Genomic DNA, 22,035 nt, shown 5'->3' on the forward strand with positions numbered 1-22,035 from the left:
ACCAGCTGTCTTTTTAATAGACCTCTTTCTGTTTTTCTCTCCTCCTCCAATAAGGCCGCGGTAAGTGTCCCCGCAAGATTTGCCTGTTTGTGTTTGTGGCTTACTTTCATTTCCACTGTAACATTTCACCCTATATGTCCTGTCGTTTGTCTTTATTTGATGTTGCTTCAAGGAGTCCTCCTCACAACATTTCCTTTGGGTACTACTCGCTGTGGTGCTCTGGTTGCAATGGTTCTCGATTGGTTTAACTCGGGGGGGGGGGGGGGGGGGGGGGGGGAATGCTCGAAAATACATCGTTTCCCATCTAAGTTCACAAATCTAGTGTTTTGCGACATATACATACATACATAAAACATAATACATATACATTACACATACGAGTAACTCCATGTGTCCCTGTGTTCTGTGCTTGTCATAATACGCACAAACGTTTACAAAAGTGGACGAACGTTCGCAGAAAAATAGCTTTTATACCGTGTCGCAACGTCACACGTTGTGAGCTTTGCACCGTAGCTATTTTTTGGTGAAGAGATTTGTTGGGAGAGGCAAAAAGTAGAGGGGGCCAAGTCTCCTCCATAGTGCATAAACAAAACAAAATAATAGGGTGGTTAAAATGCAGTAATGCCCATTCATCTCTTCTGGTCGTCCAGAGGCCTAATTCCAAGTTGCTCTGCACAAGTGCATCAGCTAAAGTACCTGAAATGCCAAAGTTAATCTTTGACTGTATACCCATATCTGCACTGCTACTGTCGTTAAACTCTTCATTGAACACTGTGATGATAATCAGCCACTGATGTGTGGCACCTTGCGTTCTCTTTTTATGATAATGAGTCCGTCGGGTTCCACTCTCAACACAAGCTGTTATTTATCCACCGAACGCTTTCAGACCATCTTCCATTTTGAGTTGTTATGACTGAGTATAGTTGTTATGTCTGCGTGTGTGAATAAATACACTTTACATCCGTTTAGCGCGTGTGTGTGTGTGTGTGTGTGTGAATACACCATGTTACTGTACATCCATTTAGCAGTACTTCTGCTGTCTTCTTTCCTCCCCATTTTCATGGTGCATTATTGTGGGAGGTTTCTTGCCATGACTGTAGACCCCCCCCCCGGTTTTGATGTGTCTTTTACAAGAGGCCTTGGTGGTATAGCTTTGGCTTTTAATTGCAGTGTGGATGTTTTGATGTATTTTGTCAGCTACAGTAGCTTATCGCCTATAGTGACATATACCGTATGCCCTTGAAAGCGTACAGTAATGTGAATGGGTGGAGGCAGCGTGTGCTGTCTCTCCACTATATCTCCCAGCTGTGCTCATGTGGTCACAACTTGAAAAGGAGCTGTCCGCACGGTCGTCGATGGCTTAGCGGTTAAGGCAAAACGACACATAATGCCTCGTGACACGTCTTCAAAACAGAGCACACATGCTACGTGTCAAGGATAGATGTTTGTGCTTGTACCAACCTATCCTACATTATTAAAATACAAATAAAAAAGATTAGCCTATAGGTTTGTGTACAGTCCCAACCACATACTCATCTTTACAATATCACCTGTATGGTGTAGATACTGTACGCTACAGTGTGAATTAATACATTAGTGACATGTCCCCCTGTCCCCCCAGGGTTTCTAAATGTCCTCCTGTCCCCCCCAGGGTTTCTAAATGTCCTCCTGTCCCCCCAGGGTTTCTAAATGTCCTCCTGTCCCCCCCAGGGTTTCTAAATGTCCTCCTGTCCCCCCAGGGTTTCTAAATGTCCTCCTGTCCCCCCCAGGGTTTCTAAATGTCCTCCTGTCCCCCCAGGGTTTCTAAATGTCCTCCTGTCCCCCCAGGGTTTCTAAATGTCCTCCTGTCCCCCCAGGGTTTCTAAATGTGCTCCTGTCCCCCCCAGGGTTTCTAAATATCCTCCTGTCCCCCTCCAGGGTTTCTTAATGTCCTCCTGTCCCCCCCAGGGTTTCTAAATGTCCTCATGTCCCCCTCCAGGGTTTCTAAATATCCTCCTGTCCCCCCCAGGGTTTCTAAATGTCCTCATGTCCCCCTCCAGGGTTTCTAAATATCCTCCTGTCCCCCCCAGGGTTTCTAAATGTCCTCATGTCCCCCTCCAGGGTTTCTAAATATCCTCCTGTCCCCCCCAGGGTTTCTAAATGTCCTCATGTCCCCCTCCAGGGTTTCTAAATATCCTCCTGTCCCCCCCAGGGTTTCTAAATGTCCTCATGTCCCCGTAGGGTTTCTAAATATCCTCCTGTCCCCCCCAGGGTTTCTAAATGTCCTCCTGTCCCCCTCCAGGGTTTCTAAATATCCTCCTGTCCCCCCCAGGGTTTCTAAATGTCCTCATGTCCCCGTAGGGTTTCTTTGAGGACGAGGATGGTAAAGAGTACATCTACAAGGAGCCAAAGTTCACCCCGCTGTCGGAGATCAACCAGAGGCTCCTCAAGCTCTACTCGGAGAAGTTTGGCCAGGAGAATGTCAAGATGATCCAAGACTCCGGCAGGGTACGGTAACGGGCAGACGCACTGTAGCCAGGGTTATGGTTTTTATGGGTACGGTAACGGGCAGACACACTGTAGGGTTATGGTTTTTATGGTTTTTATGGGTACGGTAACGGGTTATGGTTTTTATGGCGCCGCTTTCAAGGACTGTTTCATGGTTACCAAACATCCTCTCTACCTCATGCAGTATAATTATTCAACTGCTAATAGCTCAAAGTACCATGTTGATATTTTTAGATGTGTTGGACTGATGACGTATGTTTCAGTCCATCGTTGGATGTGAAATGTTTTACTGTGTGTGTGTGTGTGTGTGTGTGTGTGTGTGTGTGTGTGTGTGTGTGTGTGTGTACACAGTAATAATAACAAACTTTAATTATAGAGCACCTTTCATGACATAAAAACCCGGAACAAAATAAAGAAAATAAACGCAAAAATGCATAAAACAACATTGAAGAAATATGAAATCAACTAACTAAAGTTAACATCGGGGCCCCCCACAGGTGAACCCCAAGAGCCCCTGCCCTTTTACTTGTCTGTAAAATAATAATTATAAATAAATAAAAAAGCTGCCCTCTCCAGACCAGTCCAGCATGGTGGAAAAGAATGCAAAATGCCTTCTCTTTTTTTTTTTCCCACGCCAGCAGCAGGAGAGAATTCCCTTTTTTTCCAGAACTCTCCTGAACTTCAACGCAACATTTTTGCGTTGAAAGAATCGCGTCATACGCGTAGAAATCCATGTCGTATACGCCCGCATCTTCCGTTTAGCTAAAGAGTGCGGGGAGGGTCACGTCCCCCGAAAATAGCTGATCTACAAGCTCTCAACGCATCGCAGCGCAATGCGTTGGGTGCTTGTAGATCCGCTGTTTTCGATATTTTTCTTTAAAGGTTTTATGACATTCATTTTCATTTATTTTTCTTTTTCTTTTTTCTTTTAGGTTTTATGACCTCAATTACACCCAAAAAACCTGAACTTTGAACATTCAGTGGATTTTCTGTGGTCTGAAGTTTTCTTTGGGGTTTGGAAGCCTTTTGAGCTACAATGAAAACAGGCAAAACAGTGAAAACAGTGACATCTGTTGGCAAATCCCATTGACATATATGGGATTTGCAGGATCTTACATCACAAACTGCCGGCAAATCAGAGGCCTGTTTGAGCCAGAAAACCCCAGATCACAGAAAATGAAAATGTTAAAAGTTCATGTTTTTTGGGTGCAATTGAGATTAGAAAACTTAAGAACAATTCCAAAACCTTTTTTTTATGTCACAATCCCTTTAAAAGTGCCCTTTTTTGGGGGGGGTCCATCCACAGGTGAACCCGAAGGACCTGGACTCCAAGTACGCCTACATCCAGGTGACCCACGTCACCCCGTACCTGGAGGACAAGGAGCTGGAGGAGCGGAAGACGGACTTCGAGAAGAGCCACAACATCCGGCGCTTCGTCTTCGAGACGCCCTTCACCGTGTCGGGCAAGAAGCAGGGCGGCGTGGAGGAGCAGTGCAAGCGCAGGACCGTCCTCACCAGTAAGGGTTTGATTTAAGCAATAAGCTTAATTGCTTATTATTGCTTATTGCTTTTCTAAAACGGTTACAAACATATGTATACCATATTAACCTAATAAAACTATTGAATTCACAAAAGTATAGCTACGCTTTGCGCTACCAGAGCGAGCCACATAACTTCCTTGTTGTGCTCGGCAAGTATAGCCTATGTGACGGGAGAATAGCGCTTGATGTTTTTACGGGGCTGCCTGGAGCCACACATTCACAGTCATATGAGCCGGGCGGTGCTTATAGACGCCCCGCACGGCATGTGTTTGTAAATCAATCAAGCGCTCCCCTTCCCCAGTTCAGCTACAAGGCTGCAAGATGATACAAAGTGATTGAAGGAGTGGGTTATCGGTGAAATTTACACCGGTCACGTGACGGTAACCAGCCAATCAGAATGAAGTATTGGGACTACCCGTTTTAGAATTATTATTTTTCCTTCAAAGAATTCACGTTACGAACGTGAATATTCAATCCGTTATATACTTTCGTTCGTCCATCCGTTAATTTCACAAAATTATAGTTGCTGCCCCCGGAGGGAACCTCGTAACATTTTGAGGTTTTTGATTTTGTTTCCGTAAATAAACACCCTTTACGTCTGTGTGTTGTTTCGGAAATATTTAACCAATGGAAAGTAGTAAAAAAACGCATTAGACAAAACCTCTTAACTCCATTGGGCCCTCAAACTGTCTGCTAAAGCAACTAACTCCACCACACCTCTCTCCTTCTCATGCAAGTAATTGACAATATCTAAAGTCACCACACCAACTTTGATGAGGCAATATATTGCATCGTTTAGGTTTTATTCATTTCCTTAAAGATGTCCTGAGAAATGAACATTTTACGAGTTATGAGGATATACAATATATATAAATTCAATCAAAACTGTACTTAAGTACAGCACTTATTTTACGCCACTGTACAGTGTTGATTTTGTCGACTAATACTATGACCATGTTTTTTTCGTCAATTACCTTTTTTCACTGACGACAACTAAATAAAAACTATGCTGTGATGACTAAAACTAAGACTAAATATACAGTTTTGTCAACAAATACAAACTAGACTAAAATGTTAGGAGGGGACTAGTGGACGAGAGATCCAGTATAAGTCATTTTTACACTTGGTTACATGCTGACACTAGCCTACAAGCAGAGCGACACGTTGTGAGCTTGTAGATCTATTTTCAGCTAGTGTAAACTCAGTCGTTGTGCGACGTCATCAAGGCCCACCGAAACACATTTTCATTTTTAAATCGTATGATATGTAGTCGACTAAAACTAGACTAACACTAAAACATTCACGTGTGACTAAAAAACTAAATGAAAACTATTCAAGAGACTGTGTGACTAAAACTAAAAAATCACACACGTGTGAACTGAGTGGTGCAATTCCCCCCCCCCCTCTCTCTCTCTCTCTCTCTCTCTCTCTCTCTCTCTCTCTCTCTCTCATTAGAGACACAGCACTACCCCTCTCTCTGTTTCTGGCGCCCCCTACTGCTATTAATAAGTCACATACTCGTGCTCATTTACCTACATCACAAACAAACAAACAAACAAACAAACAGGTACACGGACATTGCTGGATGTAGGAGTGGTTGCACCACTCAAAAAGTAAAATGTGCTGTCCTGAAACAGGGGGGTGGGGTTTTTATCACTAATCCCAAAGTTCAGGCCGTTATCGCGTCGTGTTAATAATCCACGGCCGAATGACTCACTGAATGCCTGGAATCCAAGTGTTTATGTATTCTCAAAAACCAGCGTGTGTGCTGTTGTTGTTCACGGAATGTTCACAGACTCTGTTAATCATTCATTCGCCATTCCGGGGCGGGGGAACCCCTTTTGGTGTTTTTATAAGCATTATGTTATACACTTTATAGCTATTGGAAAATAGCAGATCTACAAGCTCGTCGGTGCCGCGCTATGAGCTTGTAGATCTGCATTTTTTTTTTAGAAAAACCTTGAAAATGTGGCGCAAATCATTGGATATATACAGTGTTCTTTCAGAGTGAACGTTTTTGCAACATATTTTCAGATGGGGGGTCGGTGGCCAATTACATATAATTTTTTTAATGAAAATGTTTGAGAATGACTGACACAGAAACACGGGGGTTTTCAGAGAACTGTCAGGATTTAGAAGACATTTGTAGAATCGTCCTCAGGTCTAAACGGGGTTAATATTCATTATTCATGCTGGAGGTGAAATCTACACACACACACACACACACTCATGTACTGAACTCTCAGTACGTACTGTAGCAGCTGACGTTGCCATATTTCGCTTATCATAATATGATAAGGAAGGAGATATTATCTCCTGGGTTTCTATTATTGCCTGAGGGGGTGTGTGTGTGTGTGTGTGTGTGTGTGTGTGTGTGTGCGCTACTTGAAAAGTGTGTTTTTATAAAAAGTAAGGTGCAAACCAAGTTCTCCAATAAATAACAATTATATATAACAATCCAATACATAAAAAAAAATAACTCGGCTTCTCCATTGCACATTCCTCTCCACAAGGCTCCACTTCAAAGCACCACTCAGTCTAAAAAACAGCCAGTGAGTTTTTTTAGCCACACATGAGAACACCCGTGTGAAGTGAGTGGTGGGGGTCCCATGGGGTCGGGCCGGTTCCGGCGAGCCGCACCCGCGTCCGAAACGGTTGAAAAAAAATGACAGAGTTACCGTGTGGGTAGCCTAGGAAACCCAGACGTTTTTATTTCCAGGGAGAAAAAAAAAGTCTGGGTCTGAGTCCACTTCAATTCGGCATAGAGTAGCGCAAACATTGCTCACTCTCTGCTGATTTCTGATTGTCTGCACCTTTGTAAAATTGACATACACACGCACACATGTACACACACACGCTCCTCTCTCTCTCTGTCGCTCTAAGTAATTAGTCTCATGTCGCGCAGCTGCGCATATATTCTCCCGGCGGATCCTGCCGGGAGCTGCCTATGCCATAAAAAGCATAGGTGAGTTCCAGGCTACCGTGTGGGGGGTCCCTGTACTGTACTGTACTGTACTGTCACACCCAAAATCATCATATATATATACTCTCTCCTCACCCCTCTCTCCCCTCTCCAGCCACCCACTGCTTCCCGTACGTGAAGAAGCGCATCGCCGTCATGTACCAGCACGGTACGGACATGAGCCCCATCGAGGTGGCCATCGACGAGATGAGTGCCAAGGTGGCCGAGCTGCGGCTGCTCTGCTCGGCCTCCGACGTGGACATGATACGGCTGCAGCTCAAGCTGCAGGGCAGCATCAGTGTCCAGGTACGGTACACTGCTGGGTCGTTACACGGTGCTGCTGGGTCGTTGCACTGTATACTGCTGGGTCATTGCACTGTACTGTTGGGTCATTACACTGTGGTCATTACACTGTACTGTTGGGTCATTACACTGTGGTCATTACACTGTACTGTTGGGTCATTACACTGTACTGTTGGGTCATTACACTGTGGTCATTACACTGTACTGTTGGGTCATTACACTGTACTGTTGGGTCATTACACTGTGGTCATTACACTGTACTGTTGGGTCATTACACTGTACTGTTGGGTCATTACACTGTACTGTTGGGTCATTACACTGTGGTCATTACACTGTACTGTTGGGACATTACACTGTGGTCATTACACTGTAATGCTGGGTCATTGCACTGTACACTGCTGGGTCATTACACTGTATACTGCTGGGTCATTACACTGTACACTGCTGGGTCATTGCACTGTACACTGCTGGGTCATTACACTGTACTGTTGGGTCTTTACACTGTACTGTTGGGTCTTTACACTGTACTGTTGGGTCATTACACTGTGGTCATTACACTGTACTGTTGGGTCATTACACTGTACTGTTGGGTCATTACACTGTGGTCATTACACTGTACTGTTGGGTCATTACACTGTGGTCATTGCACTGTACTGTTGGGTCATTACACTGTGGTCATTACACTGTACTGTTGGGCCATTACACTGTGGTCATTACACTGTACTGCTGGGTCATTACACTGTGGTCATTACACTGTACTGCTGGGTCATTACACTGTGGTCATTACACTGTACTGCTGGGTCATTACACTGTGGTCATTACACTGTGGTCATTACACTGTACTGTTGGGTCATTACACTGTGGTCATTACACTGTGGTCATTACACTGTGGTCATTACACTGTGTTGGGTCATTACACTGTACTGTTGGGTCATTACACTGTACTGTTTGGTCATTACACTGTGGTCATTAGACCCAGTGTACTGTTGGGTCATTAGACCCAGTGTACTGTTGAGTCATTAGACCCAGTGTACTGTTGGGTCAGTGTACTGTTGGGTCATTAGACCCAGTGTACTGTTGGGTCATTAGGGGATGGGCTGTCTTATACTGAGACAACATCTAGGCTAGCATTTTGTAATCTGTAATCTGTAGTGTGCCATGTACGAATCTTGGGGGGTATCAGTTAGTTTAGTAATCACCTGATCATTGTTTGATGAACTGTCATGTGGGTTTATCGCCATTTATTGTCATTGTGTAAAGTGTAAAAGGTGTCCTGTAAGTCCATAATTAATGGGCTGGGCTTCTTCGGAAGCATGACACTTAGATAAAGAATCAATCAATCATCATTGTAGTCTCTAGGAAGGAAGTAGTGTAGTCCTGTACTGACCTGTGTGTGTGTGTGTGTGTGTGTGTGTGTGTGTGTGTGTGTGTGTGTGTGTGTGTGTGTGTGTGTGTGTGTGTGTGTGTGTGTGTGTGTGTGTGTGTGTGTGTGTGTGTGTGTGTGTGTGTGTGTGTGTGTGTGTGTGTGTGTGTGTGTGTGTGTGTGTGTGTGTCAGGTGAATGCCGGTCCGCTAGCCTACGCCAGAGCCTTCCTAGATGACAGCAGTGCCAAGAAGTATCCTGACAACAAGGTCAAGCAACTGAAGGAGGTCTTCAGGTACTTGATGTCTCCTCTCGTACAAACAAACCCCGACTTCCTTTTCAATCTGCTTCCTTACTTTGTAACCCATTTGGACCTGAGGACGATTCTACAGAATGTCTTCTAAAGCCTGGGTTAGGGGTTCGGGACCTCACCCTTTAGGGAGTGGTCGCTTCTCGCCCTCAGGGCGTCTTATACTTCACACTTTACGTATTACCTGTTCAATTGTACAACTGAGCCACGCGTACGTGCGCTTGATAGTCAGAACGCCGCTGTGTGTGTGTATTTGTCTTCAGGCAGTTTGTGGACGCCTGCGGCCAGGCGCTGCTGATCAACGAGCGTCTGATCAAAGAGGACCAGCAGGAATATCACGACGAGATGAAGGCGAGCTACCGAGAGCTGGCCAGAGAGCTGTCCGCCATTATGCACGAACAGGTAAACGCCAACAGAGAGCTGTCCGCCATTATGCACGAACAGGTAAAACGCCACAGAGAGCTGTCCGCCATTATGCACGAACAGGTAAACGCTACAGAGAGCTGTCCGCCATTATGCAGAGAGCTCAAGAGAGTCCAAAAGGACAGAAAAGGTCCTTGCGGTCTCGTTTTTCCGTTCCAAGTTTGAGAACCACAGCACACTAAAGGGAACAGAGCCTTAATTAGTATCATCGGGAACACCTGAAGTAGGAAGAGTTATTCTGCGTGCATATAATAGCACATTGAGTTTCCTTTCATTGCGGCATTTATTGTAAAGATCTATGTACTAGACACCACTCGTCGAACATCATGCAAACCCAGAGAGCTACTAACGACCTGCTTCCTCACGCACGCATCTTAACCCTCTGCTTTTTCAGTGTTTCTCTCCTTTTTGGTGGCTAATAAAATGTTATAACGGCATTATGGAAACGCGTCCTCTTTGCTCTCCTTCTGAACATCATGTCACTAACCTATCCTCTCGTCTCCTCCCGTCTCTCTGCTGACCTGGACAGATCGGATGGTAATTTTTTTTTTTCATTTTTGTGTTGCTGTTAAATCGAGTCTATGCAAATTCTACGTAATGTCTATATGTTGATAAGAAATGTGTGTTCCTCCTACTGTGCAATTTCCACTTTGTATGCAAAAATGTATATATTTTGCAGTAAATATTGAGGCAAATGTTAAACACTGCAGTTATTTAAAAACATACTATTTATTCTGTAGATTTTGATTATTACCCACTATTCACGTTTACGCCCTATACACATTTCGACCATTTTCGAAACATTTATACATCCCATTGCTGCATAATAAGTACTTTCTACTTTTGTAGAAGTGCTTTGAGGCCACATACGCACTTTTAAGTACAATTCCGGAACTTTTGACTTGTAACAGAGTATAGTTCTATATTGCAGTATTGATATTTTTTACTCAAGTATACTTTTTCCCACCTGTCTGCTGTTCTGTCCTAACAGATCAACCCTGTGGACGACGGCTCCAGGACAACGCTGTCGGACTCCGTGGGTATTTTTAACGCCATCAGCGGCACGCCAACCAGCGCCAACAACGCACACACCGGCTCCACCACCATCCTCTGACCCTGGAACGTTCACCCCCGTAGGGTCACCACGGCCGGCCGGGCACCATAGACATATATATATACTGTATAAAGGATAGATGGACGCAAGGCGGAGTCTCCTGTGTCGGTTCACTGGCGGCCATCTTGTTCTTGTTCTATGGCAGCTCAAACCAAAAAATTACTCGCTCAAATACCTCGATTAAAACGGTTTGGTTTATCACAAACGGTTATCGACGTGTCTATGTGATTCAGGATGTTTATCTGCTTAGTGTTGTTTTGTCATATCAAAAGCATGTAATTATGCTGACGTCTCTGGCGTTTATAACAAACCAAACCGTTTGTGAAAATCGGTTTGGGAAATTGAGCACGTTATGGTTATTTAAAAAAATAAATAGACACAATGTTATTGAGTGGTTATTTAAAAAGTACATGGTGCCCCATAGACACAATGTCATGAGTGGTTATTTAAAAAGTACATGCCCCATAGACACAATGTTATGAGTGGTTATTTAAAAAGTACATTGTGCCCCATAGACACAATGTTATGAGTGGTTATTTAAAAAGTACATGCCCCATAGACACAATGTTATGAGTGGTTATTTAAAAAGTACATGCCCCATAGACACAATGTTATGAGTGGTTATTTAAAAAGTACATGCCCCATAGACACAATGTTATGAGTGGTTATTTTAAAAGTACATGCCCCATAGACACAGTGTTATGAGTGGTTATTTAAAAAGTACATGGTGCCCCATAGACACAATGTTATGAGTGGTTATTTAAAAAGTACATGCCCCATAGACACAATGTTATGAGTGGTTATTTAAAAAGTACATGGTGCCCCATAGACACAATGTTATGAGTGGTTATTTAAAAAGTACATGGTGCCCCATAGACACAATGTTATGAGTGGTTATTTAAAAAGTACATGCCCCATAGACACAATGTTATGAGTGGTTATTTAAAAAGTACATGGTGCCCCATAGACACAATGTTATGAGTGGTTATTTAAAAAGTACATGCCCCATAGACACAATGTTATGAGTGGTTATTTAAAAAGTACATGGTGCCCCATAGACACAATGTTATGAGTGGTTATTTAAAAAGTACATGGTGCCCCATAGACACAATGTTATGAGTGGTTATTTAAAAAGTACATGCCCCATAGACACAATGTTATGAGTGGTTATTTAAAAATTACATGGTGCCCCATAGACACAATGTTATGAGTGGTTATTTAAAAAGTACATGCCCCATAGACACGATGTTATGAGTGGTTATTTAAAAAGTACATGCCCCATAGACACAATGTTATGAGTGGTTATTTAAAAAGTACATGCCCCATAGACACAATGTTATGAGTGGTTATTTAAAAAGTACATGCCCCATAGACACAATGTTATGAGTGGTTATTTAAAAAGTACATGGTGCCCCATAGACACAATGTTATGAGTGGTTATTTAAAAAGTACATGGTGCCCCATAGACACAATGTTATGAGTGGTTATTTAAAAAGTACATGGTGCCCCATAGACACAATGTTATGAGTGGTTATTTAAAAAGTACATGCCCCATAGACACAATGTTATGAGTGGTTATTTAAAAAGTACATGCCCCATAGACACAATGTTATGAGTGGTTATTTAAAAAGTACATGGTGGCCCATAGACACAATGTTATGAGTGGTTATTTAAAAAGTACATGGTGCCCCATAGACACAATGTTATGAGTGGTTATTTAAAAAGTACATGGTGCCCCATAGACACAATGTTATGAGTGGTTATTTAAAAAGTACATGGTGCCCCATAGACACAATGTTATGAGTGGTTATTTAAAAAGTACATGGTGCCCCATAGACACAATGTTATGAGCGGTTATTTAAAATGTTCTGAGCGAGCGAGCTAGCTGGACTGGAGCAAGATGGCCGCCACGTAGCGACGTCGCTCCCCATTGGCCAGCAGCAGCACGGGGCGAGCCATTCTATAGCCTTTCTTATATCTATCTATCTATGACGGGCACGGCCCCGCCTCCTCCCTTACCACCGCCGGCTGTGATTGGCTAATGGACGTGCCAGTCAAAATCAGGGACGTGCATATAGAGTGTTGGAGAGGCAGGGGGCTGAAATCCCGCGAGAGGAGCACTTTTGGACAAAAAATAGCAAATAGCTGATCTACAAGCTCGCAACGCGTCGCACTGTGACGCGTCGAGAGCTTGTAGATCAGCTATTTTTCGGGGGCGCAACCCAGCACTCTTTAGCTAGTGGTGGTGTGCGACATTGGGATTTCTAAACAAATTTGCTCAACGCTCAAAATGCTGCGTTCAGGAAGCCTGAGGTTTCAGGAGACTGAATGCTGCCTTTCCTTTCCGGCATGGCATGGAAAGGAGAGGAGTGGCATCTCTTTCACCGTGTGGTAAATGCGTCCATTCGTGGTCTGGAAAGGGCAGTCGTTTTACAGACGGGGTAAAAGGGCAGGTGCCCGAAGCCCCCTGTTGACGTCTATGTTTGCACGTCCCTGGTCAAAATGAGTGCACCGCTCTAGGTATTGTGACAATTATGTGAAGCTGTCTTATACTAAGTGACGCTGTCTTCTGATAAGTGAAGCGGTCTTATGGACGCACCAGCGTTTAGCCTTTGGTGGTTCCTCTCTTCTTCCCCTATACATTCCATGCTCTTCGAAACGGTTGGAAAATAAATGTGACGCTCAAGCTCAACCCCCGAACCCCCTGCGTGCGTGCGCGCGCACGCACACACACACACACACACACACACACACGCACACAGCGCCAGTATCTTTCGTGCTCTTGTTTCCCATGGAGACTCTGTCTAGTGAATCCAGTGGTTTTCAACCCTTTTCACATCAAAGGGGCCATTTTGTTTATTCAGCATGTGAGCCACGGACCACCATCATGACCATGAGATTTAGGGCCCTATTATCGTCACAAACCCCTTATCCCTAAAACGTCTTTGCCTTTTTTTTTTTTTACTACCGTAAAAAAATATTTTTGAAAAAACTAAAATACCAAAGTTTGGGTCATTTGAAAAACACATTATAGATCGTCTATTTGAACTATTCAAAAATGTTTCTCAAAATAGTAAAAGAAAAAAGGAAAAGAAGTCTTGGGATTAAGTGTTTAGCACTGATTAAGATAGGGCCCCTAGCCTCTCAGTACCAAAGCTGAATATTCTGTTTCAGATTTTGTCCACAATCCCATGCTGTATTGATGTTGGTACCATTAGGAGAGATAACATGATGTTGGTACCATTAGGAGAGATAACATGATGTTGGTACCATTAGGAGAGATAACATGATGTTGGTACCATTAGGAGAGATAACATGGTGTTGGTACCATTAGGAGAGATAACATGATGTTGGTACCATTAGGAGAGATAACATGATGTTGGTACCATTAGGAGAGATAACATGATGTTGGTACCATTAACATGATGTTGGTACCATTAGGAGAGATAACATGATGTTGGTACCATTAGGAGAGATAACATGATGTTGATAGTTGGTACCATTAGGAGAGATAACATGATGTTGATAGTTGGTACCATTAGGAGAGATAACATGATGTTGATAGTTGGTACCATTAGGAGAGATAACATGATGTTGGTACCATTAGGAGAGATAACATGATGTTGATAGTTGGTACCATTAGGAGAGATAACATGATGTTGATAGTTGGTACCATTAGGAGAGATGTAAACGTTGATAATTGTGCAGACTTCTTGCAAATTAAGTAATGCCGATGTTTTAAAAAATAATCTTACATTTGAGTCAAACATCCAAAAGGGTCTATTTGGTTACCAACTCTCCTTCACTTAGCTGGGGACCACCTCAGGAACCCCCTCAAAGACCACTGGTGCATGGTCCCCACTAGACCCACTGGATGAAAACCACTGCTTTTGTCTTTGGACAGTATAGTAATACAGGCACGACCGTTCCAAGCTTGTTTTCAGACCCAGCTGCAACTATACGCTCGTCGCCAGTTAGTTTGTTTCGGTCTGCTTATAGGGCTGCTGCAGCAGGATGTCAGAATCTAGACCTAATCAATCATACTCGTGTGTGCAAACTGTGCATGACTGACTAACTAAGCTCCACCCGCCTGCCTGGCCGAAGCTCCCCCGTATGGCAAAACAAACTGGCCTGGTTCTGGCTTATAACAAACGCTCTCCCTCTCTTTGTATCCGTGTTTCTCTTGTGGGTCGCGTATAGAGTAGCCACAGTCCCGCCCCCCCCTAAGGACCCAGGAAATGATTCCCCGTTCATTTTCCTCATAGACATTTCAAAAAGTATTTATTTAAAGACCTTTTTAGCGTAGTACAAAGCCAACTGGAGTTGTGACAAATCATGACAAGAAACACAATTTCTTGGGCCGAACCAATAATTAGAAATAAGTTGTTTTTCTTCTTTGTAATGATTTGTTCGGCCCAAAATATTGTGTTTGTTGTCATGATTTGTCACAACCCGAGTTGGCTTTGTCCGGCGGCGTAAACGTCTTTAAATAAATACTTGTTGAAAAGTCTGAGGAAAATGAACGGGGGAATTCACTTCTGGGTCTCTCGTCGTCATGAAAGGGTTGCGGGACTGCGACGCTCTATTGGGTCGCGTTCATTCACAGTATTTTGTTACAAGATATTGTTACGTGAACACTTTATGGTGTTGAAAAGAAAATGGCACTACTGTAATACATGCAGTATACCTGCGTAATATTCCTCAGCTGAAGCGCAGTAAGTTTCTCATCTCGTTTATTTTGCAATAGACACATTAGTGCAGATTCATTGGTTTATGTCCAGAAAAACAAAAGAGCATCCGGTTTTCATCTTCGCTGCTGTCTTGGACAACAAACCCCACATAATTATTATACGTTTCACATTTATATTTAAAAAGACATATATATATATATATAAAAGAGAAAGGAACTGGGCCAAAGAATATATAGTTTGAAAATGTATTTTGGATGCTGAAAATATATTTTCACAATGTATTTTAGATATGGCTTTGGTCGTCTTGTCTTAGGTGCTGACATCAAACATCTTTTCTTCGTGAGATTTTTCCATTCTATTTTAGACCTAATAATAATAAAATGCCTGTTGGGAGCTGATTAATGTAAAGACCAAGAAAAAACCGCAATGTTCTTACCTATTTTTCTCGCTAAAGTAAAAGTGCGTGCAATATTTTTTCTACTGTAAAATTAGCCTACCTACGATATATATTATACTGACCGCTCGGGCCAAAGACCACGACCAAATACAATGGACTGTGCAATGAATGCATAGACACATATAGAAGGGTCAGACAATGGGTGAGGTTTTCTTTTTTTACCCTCTTGTTTCTTTATTTGTCTGTCAAATAGATGCCTTGTTTGGGTTTTTTTTTATTCTATAAGTATAAATATGAAAATAGAATGCATTTTTTTTTATCTAATAACTTGCTCTTGTACATATGTTCTGAAACTTTTAAATAAAACCTTACTTGTAAGAAATGTGTGACCTTGTGATTCTCATTTTTATAGTTTATTCATCACTGCAGCCACTCTCAAGCATGCAAGTGTAACCCTAACCCTAATCCAGGTAAGTATAAAGGCAATAGATTTAGTTGTTTCATTATTTGTGTTTATTTATTTATTTATTTTGCATTTTCATATTGCATTGTGATGTTTTACTGGTAGCACTGTCACCTGTGAGTGAGTGTCACTGCACACCTGTGAGTGAGTGTCACACGCACACACACACACACACACACACACACACACACACACACACACACACACACACACACATTTTTGAATTGGAATCCTGAAAATTAACACTTCTATGTCATTTCAAATGCCTTTAATTATACTTGTGTTGAGGCATTGAGCTATACTAATTTAGACTGAAGTAATTAAAGCGGGTCATGTTTGCATGTTGTGGAATTGTAAACAGCTGAAACCAATATTATAATATCAGTATTCTGACATTAAGTGGAGCTGGGGGCCGCGTCTGGTCCCTGGACCGCCTGTTGCCCACCCCTGCTGTAGTCTGTCTGTCCATACAGGTAGAGGTGTTTCCCTGGAAGACAAGACTGTCACGTGTTGGTTCCCAGGCAGAGTCATAAAGTAATAACTCACACACACACACACACACACACACACACACACGTGCACACACACACACGCGCTAATGCTGAACAATCACGTGCATGCACCCACGCACACAACTCATGTGTGCAGACTCACCTGTGTTTACGATGCTGTGTGCCGTGAGGTCTGGTATAGGTAGATATTAGGTTGCAGTATACGATGTATAGCAAAAACACTAATAATAAGTTATAAAAAAAGGATACTGCCTATGTAAATTGTGCAGCCTTTTAATGCAATAACAGACTCATATTCTCCCCCATGTGTGTGATAATATATTTAATGCATTTTTCTCACAGAATGTAATGTTTTATGGCCATGATTCACCAGGATCCTGGATGTTGTCTCGATTCCATGAGCTTAAAATAATTCATTAAAATTTAATTAATTAAAATAATCGATCGGTGGAAGCAGAGTTTATTTATATAGAGCACCTTTCTTTCACAAAGTGCTTTAACAACAATAAAAGTAAAACAAGTCAATAGTCAATAACAAAACAAATCAAGAACTGAATCACTGATATAAAGGAAGACAAAATAGACGAAATGGAGTTAAAATAAAGCAATCGACATTTAAACCAAGCCGGCTATATGGATGCACTGCATATAATACAACAGTCTGTGTGAGGTGCACAGTCCAGCATCTATGTGGCATTGTGGGAGGTCACAGTGCAGAATACAAGTACGAGGCCAACCCTGGGCTCGGCCTCAGTCCTTTACACACTCTCTGACAGCTGTCACTCATCTCTGGGTCCTTTACACACTCTCTCTGACAGCTGTCACTCGTCTCTGGGTCCTTTACACACTCTCTCTGACAGCTGTCACTCATCTCTGGGTCCTTTACATACACTCTCTCTGACAGCTGTCACTCGTCTCTGGGTCCTTTTTCTTGTCTTACTGAAGGATAACGCTGAAGGAGGGACCAGGAATTATAAGTCACAGACGCAGCGACCATGGCAGGTGGGTCCCCTTTCTGGAGCGCTATAGGCAGCAGACAGACAGACAGACAGACCGACAGACACCCTGGCTATGGGGTACAAACTGCATGGCACCACATCCATATGGACCCTCCTCACATCATCTGGAAATGTTATCCTGGGAATGATTTTAAGTCGAGTCGTTAGAATTGGGATAATTCCTCGCATGCCAGGCAGGATGGATGCAGTGAAGCCGGAGCAAGTACAGGATGCCATTATGGCTTCATCTTGAATTCATTTTTTTTATTTTTTTATGAAATTTGTATGAGAATAAACAGATACAGTACATTTTAGGGGTTGGGATTTATTGTATTATACTAGAATATTTGAAAACTTTTTGAGACAATATAGTCTCTAGATCATGAAAAGTTCAATCATAGGCTACACTTCAATGCAGCCAGTCTTTCTGACATAACGAATGAATTGATTAATCAATAAATCAATCCATTTTTATTATTATTATTATTTTTAAATACATAAATGTCGATTCTGAACTTTCATTTCGAGCAATTCGATTTTAGTATTGTGGCATTACCGTATGTATTGTAGGAGAAAACTTTCACATGCCTATAAATCAGGCGTATGCACACAGGTGCGTAGGCCAGTGGACATCAATGAAAGCAATAGAATACACCTGCACACTGTGTATTTGCTGTGTTGTTGTTGTAAGTGTTGTTTAACATTGTTAAACTATAGGTCTCTAGTCTGTGGTAAACTAAAGTGTTGTTTAACATTGTTAAACTATAGGTCTCTAGTCTGTGGTAAACTAAAGTGTTGTTTAACATTGTTAAACTATAGGTCTCTAGTCTTTGGTAAACTAAAGTGTTGTTTAACATTGTTAAACTATAGGTCTCTAGTCTGTGGTAAACTAAAGTGTTGTTTAACATTGTTAAACTATAGGTCTCTAGTCTGTGCTAAACTAAAGTGTTGTTTAACATTGTTAAACTATAGGTCTCTAGAGTCTGTGGTAAACTAAAGTGTTGTTTAACATTGTTAAACTACAGGTCTCTAGTCTGTGGTAAACTAAAGTGTTGTTTAACATTGTTAAACTATAGGTCTCTAGTCTGTGGTAAACTAAAGTGTTGTTTAACATTGTTAAACTATAGGTCTCTAGTCTGTGCTAAACTAAAGTGTTGTTTAACATTGTTAAACTATAGGTCTCTAGAGTCTGTGGTAAACTAAAGTGTTGTTTAACATTGTTAAACTACAGGTCTCTAGTCTGTGGTAAACTAAAGTGTTGTTTAACATTGTTAAAGTATAGGTCTCTAGTCTGTGCTAAACTAAAGTGTTGTTTAACATTGTTAAACAATACGTCTCTAGTCTGTGGTAAACTAAAGTGTTGTTTAACATTGTTAAACTATAGGTCTCTAGTCTGTGCTAAACTAAAGTGTTGTTTAACATTGTTAAACTACAGGTCTCTAGTCTGTGGTAAACTAAAGTGTTTAACATTGTTAAACTATAGGTCTCTAGTCTGTGGTAAACTAAAGTGTTTAACATTGTTAAACTATAGGTCTCTAGTCTGTGGTAAACTAAAGTGTTGTTTAACATTGTTGAACTATAGGTCTCTAGTCTGTGCTAAACTAAAGTGTTGCTCTTTGTTTTTTCCATGCAGACGAAGGGAAGAAACCCAAGAAACGGGTACGTTGCTGTCGCCTCCACAAATGGTCTGTTTTCTGACATTATTTACCCCACTCGATTTTCGCTTAATTAAAGGACAACTTGGGGGGTTTTTTTCAATCAAGGTTCATGTTATTAGAGAAAGTAAAAGATGAGTGTAATTGTTATTATTATTATTATTTTTGCTGCTTTCTTTTCTTTTAACCTATCTGCGTGCGTGCGTGCGTGCGTGTGTGTGTGCGTGCGTGCATTGATGGCTGTGCTGCTGAAAGAATGTCTACATTGAAAGTTTACACTGAATAGTTGTAGAATGTAGAGTAACATATTAAAGGACCACTTCACCATTTTTCAACCAATCTTCATATAATTGGTCCTCACTAATAATCATGATAAAATGGCACCATTTGTTTGTCTCTCATAGGAGGGCAGTTCAGAAACCACTCTGTGTCTCATAGGAAGGCTGTGGGTAGTTCATAACACCGTCCACCAGTGACATCATCGATGTGGAATCCAAGCTAATAGAAACGGCAGGCTTTCTGGTCCTGAAAAGTTGTGTGAAAATGGAAGCCATCATTCTCACGATAATACAAATCTAAATATTGTTTAAAAAAAATCTTTAAAAAAAAATCTGTCTAATGATGTCAGTGGTGGACGGAGTTTCTGAACTGCCCCACAGCCCTTCTATGAGACACAGACTCGGAGTATATAGAAAACTATTGTGTTATTTTATCATGAACATTAGGGAGGAACCAATTATATGAAGATACGTTGAAAAGTGGTGAAGTGGTCCTTTAAGCAAGGACAACACCTCTATTATCTGTCGGTCCAAATGTCCAGTAACTGATAATGACTGCTCGACATACGATAAACGCGTCTACGGTACGTTTCCTTGTTATTGTCCACTTCTTCCTCCTCCTCTCAGGCAACCATCTTCGGCTACCCCATCAGCATCTTCTTCATTGTGGTCAACGAGTTCTGCGAACGATTCTCCTACTATGGCATGCGAGGTGAGATTATATATATATACGATTATAGTGAATTGTATCAACGTTGATATAAGAATAACAAGTTCACATCGTACAGTATTATGGGAACTTTGTGTCATTCTAAAGGTGAGTGTACAGTATACTGTTGATTGATTGATTCTTTATTGCAGACTCAGGGGAATCCATATCACAGTACAGAACAACACAATAGATAAAAAGAATAATAATATAGAAATAAATATACAATAAAAAAGAGTTCCACCATATTCAGTTTCGAACATACAGACAAGTTCGCCAATGGTTCGACAGTCTGGAGGAGAACCTGACAGATCTACGTACCATGTTAGTGATGACATTAATGATGTCATTTAATGACTCAGATACCCTACACATGAATTTATACATAAGATTGCGTAGTACTAGCACAGCAGAGCAGGTGGGAACCCCAACACTGACAAACATTTGACTTGCACTGGAGCTTCTTGAAACTGTGTTTTTCCCCCTCACACCTCCTCTCTCTCTTTCCGTAGCGGTGTTGGTGCTGTATTTCAGGTACTTCCTGCAGTGGGACGATGACATGGCCACCTCCATCTACCACACCTTCGTGGCCCTCTGCTACCTGACGCCCATCCTGGGAGCCATCGTGGCCGACTCCTGGCTCGGCAAGTTCAAGTGAGTATAACAACAACAACGTCAAGTTTGTTTTTTATCGTCAGGTGAAAAAACCTGACAGGGCAAAACAGGCCCGTTTTTTTATTAGCGACCAGAGTGTGTGGAGTAGGAGAGCAGCGATACGCTTTGATCTCGCCGCAAAGCGGGTGCCTATGGGCTATAGTTCCAAACATTTGGAACTATCCCATTGAGCTATGTAGAATGATATATATAGAATGAGCACTCGGAGCACAATGGGAGTCAACTTGCCATATTACTCTGTTGGCGACCTAGTCATGATTGACTGCCCCCTAAGCCAATGGGGGTCGGATCCCATACTCTGAAACGCTGCCTAAGCCAATGGGAGTCTGACCCCAAAAACGTTGCTGAAACGCCACCAGCCAATCGCGTAGTAGTGACCTAGTCATGCTTGGCTGCATGCCTCCTTAAATTATGACATGCGCACTGCGGAACTCTGCAACCAGACCACACTCTGCAACCAGAGACATATACTTATACCAGTAAGACGCCTGAGGGTGAGAATTAACCCATTCTGACCTGAGATCAGATTCATACGAGGTTTCCACTGGACACACACTGGTCTGATTAACCCACTCTGACCTGAGATCAGATTCTAAAAATGTCAGTCGTTCTTCGATTTTTCAAAAATAGCAGACCTAGCTATGAGCTTGTAGATCTGCTATTTTTCAATAGCTAAAGCATAACATGATGCTAAAACACCAAAATGGGTTCCCGTTCAGAATGGGTTAAGGCACGGTCGCTTGCCACGCATCCGTCTCGTTGGCGGCTTGACTGCTGGGCGAGCGCTGGCGCTTTGGCATGGGGGGGTCAGATCAACGCACGAATGCATTCTGTACTGGCCATATATGGAGCATCATGTCTTTAGTGTACAGGGTTTGATGAGGTCAGATCAACATATGGAATGTCAGCGCAGGTGAGCTCCATAGATGGAGATCTAAGGGTGGCAGCGGCGGACATTCTCTTGAGTGTACAGGGTTTGATGTGGGCCGGCGGACCTTCATTTTTCGGGTCTGTTGAGTTTTAGCTGGCTGCCGGTTCCCGGCTGCACTAGTAACCTATGGGGGCAGGTCCGTCTATAGAGTTGTATGACACAGCTGTACTGACGAAGGTATAAATAGATTGATAAGAGGTTTTATTAAGGACACACAGACGGAG

General features: G+C 42.3%; 2 protein-coding genes across 5 annotated transcripts in view; both read left to right on the plus strand.

Annotated features, from left to right (window-relative positions):
• LOC308311920 (dedicator of cytokinesis protein 9-like) overlaps positions 1-11,318 on the plus strand; it is a 157,543-nt gene extending 146,225 nt beyond the window's left edge. For all 4 annotated transcript variants that reach the window (XM_080758717.1, XM_080758716.1, XM_080758715.1 and 1 more), the window contains 6 exons: positions 2,341-2,487; positions 3,794-4,004; positions 7,106-7,296; positions 8,850-8,950; positions 9,229-9,367; positions 10,380-11,318. In XM_080758717.1, the coding sequence (XP_080614843.1) occupies positions 2,341-2,487; positions 3,794-4,004; positions 7,106-7,296; positions 8,850-8,950; positions 9,229-9,367; positions 10,380-10,502 (912 nt within the window). In that variant the 3' untranslated portion in view covers positions 10,503-11,318. The remainder of the gene's footprint in view (positions 1-2,340; positions 2,488-3,793; positions 4,005-7,105; positions 7,297-8,849; positions 8,951-9,228; positions 9,368-10,379) is intronic.
• A 6,207-nt stretch (positions 11,319-17,525) lies between these two features.
• LOC308311709 (solute carrier family 15 member 1-like) overlaps positions 17,526-22,035 on the plus strand; it is a 41,736-nt gene continuing 37,226 nt past the window's right edge. The window contains exons 1-4 of the mRNA XM_080758495.1: positions 17,526-17,567; positions 19,197-19,222; positions 20,124-20,208; positions 20,718-20,859. Coding sequence (XP_080614621.1) covers positions 17,561-17,567; positions 19,197-19,222; positions 20,124-20,208; positions 20,718-20,859 — 260 coding nt within the window. The 5' untranslated portion in view covers positions 17,526-17,560. The remainder of the gene's footprint in view (positions 17,568-19,196; positions 19,223-20,123; positions 20,209-20,717; positions 20,860-22,035) is intronic.

This window comes from Protomyctophum bolini, assembly GCF_963924005.1.
Source record: "Protomyctophum bolini genome assembly, chromosome: 24".
NCBI classification, from domain to species: Eukaryota; Metazoa; Chordata; class Actinopteri; order Myctophiformes; family Myctophidae; genus Protomyctophum; species Protomyctophum bolini.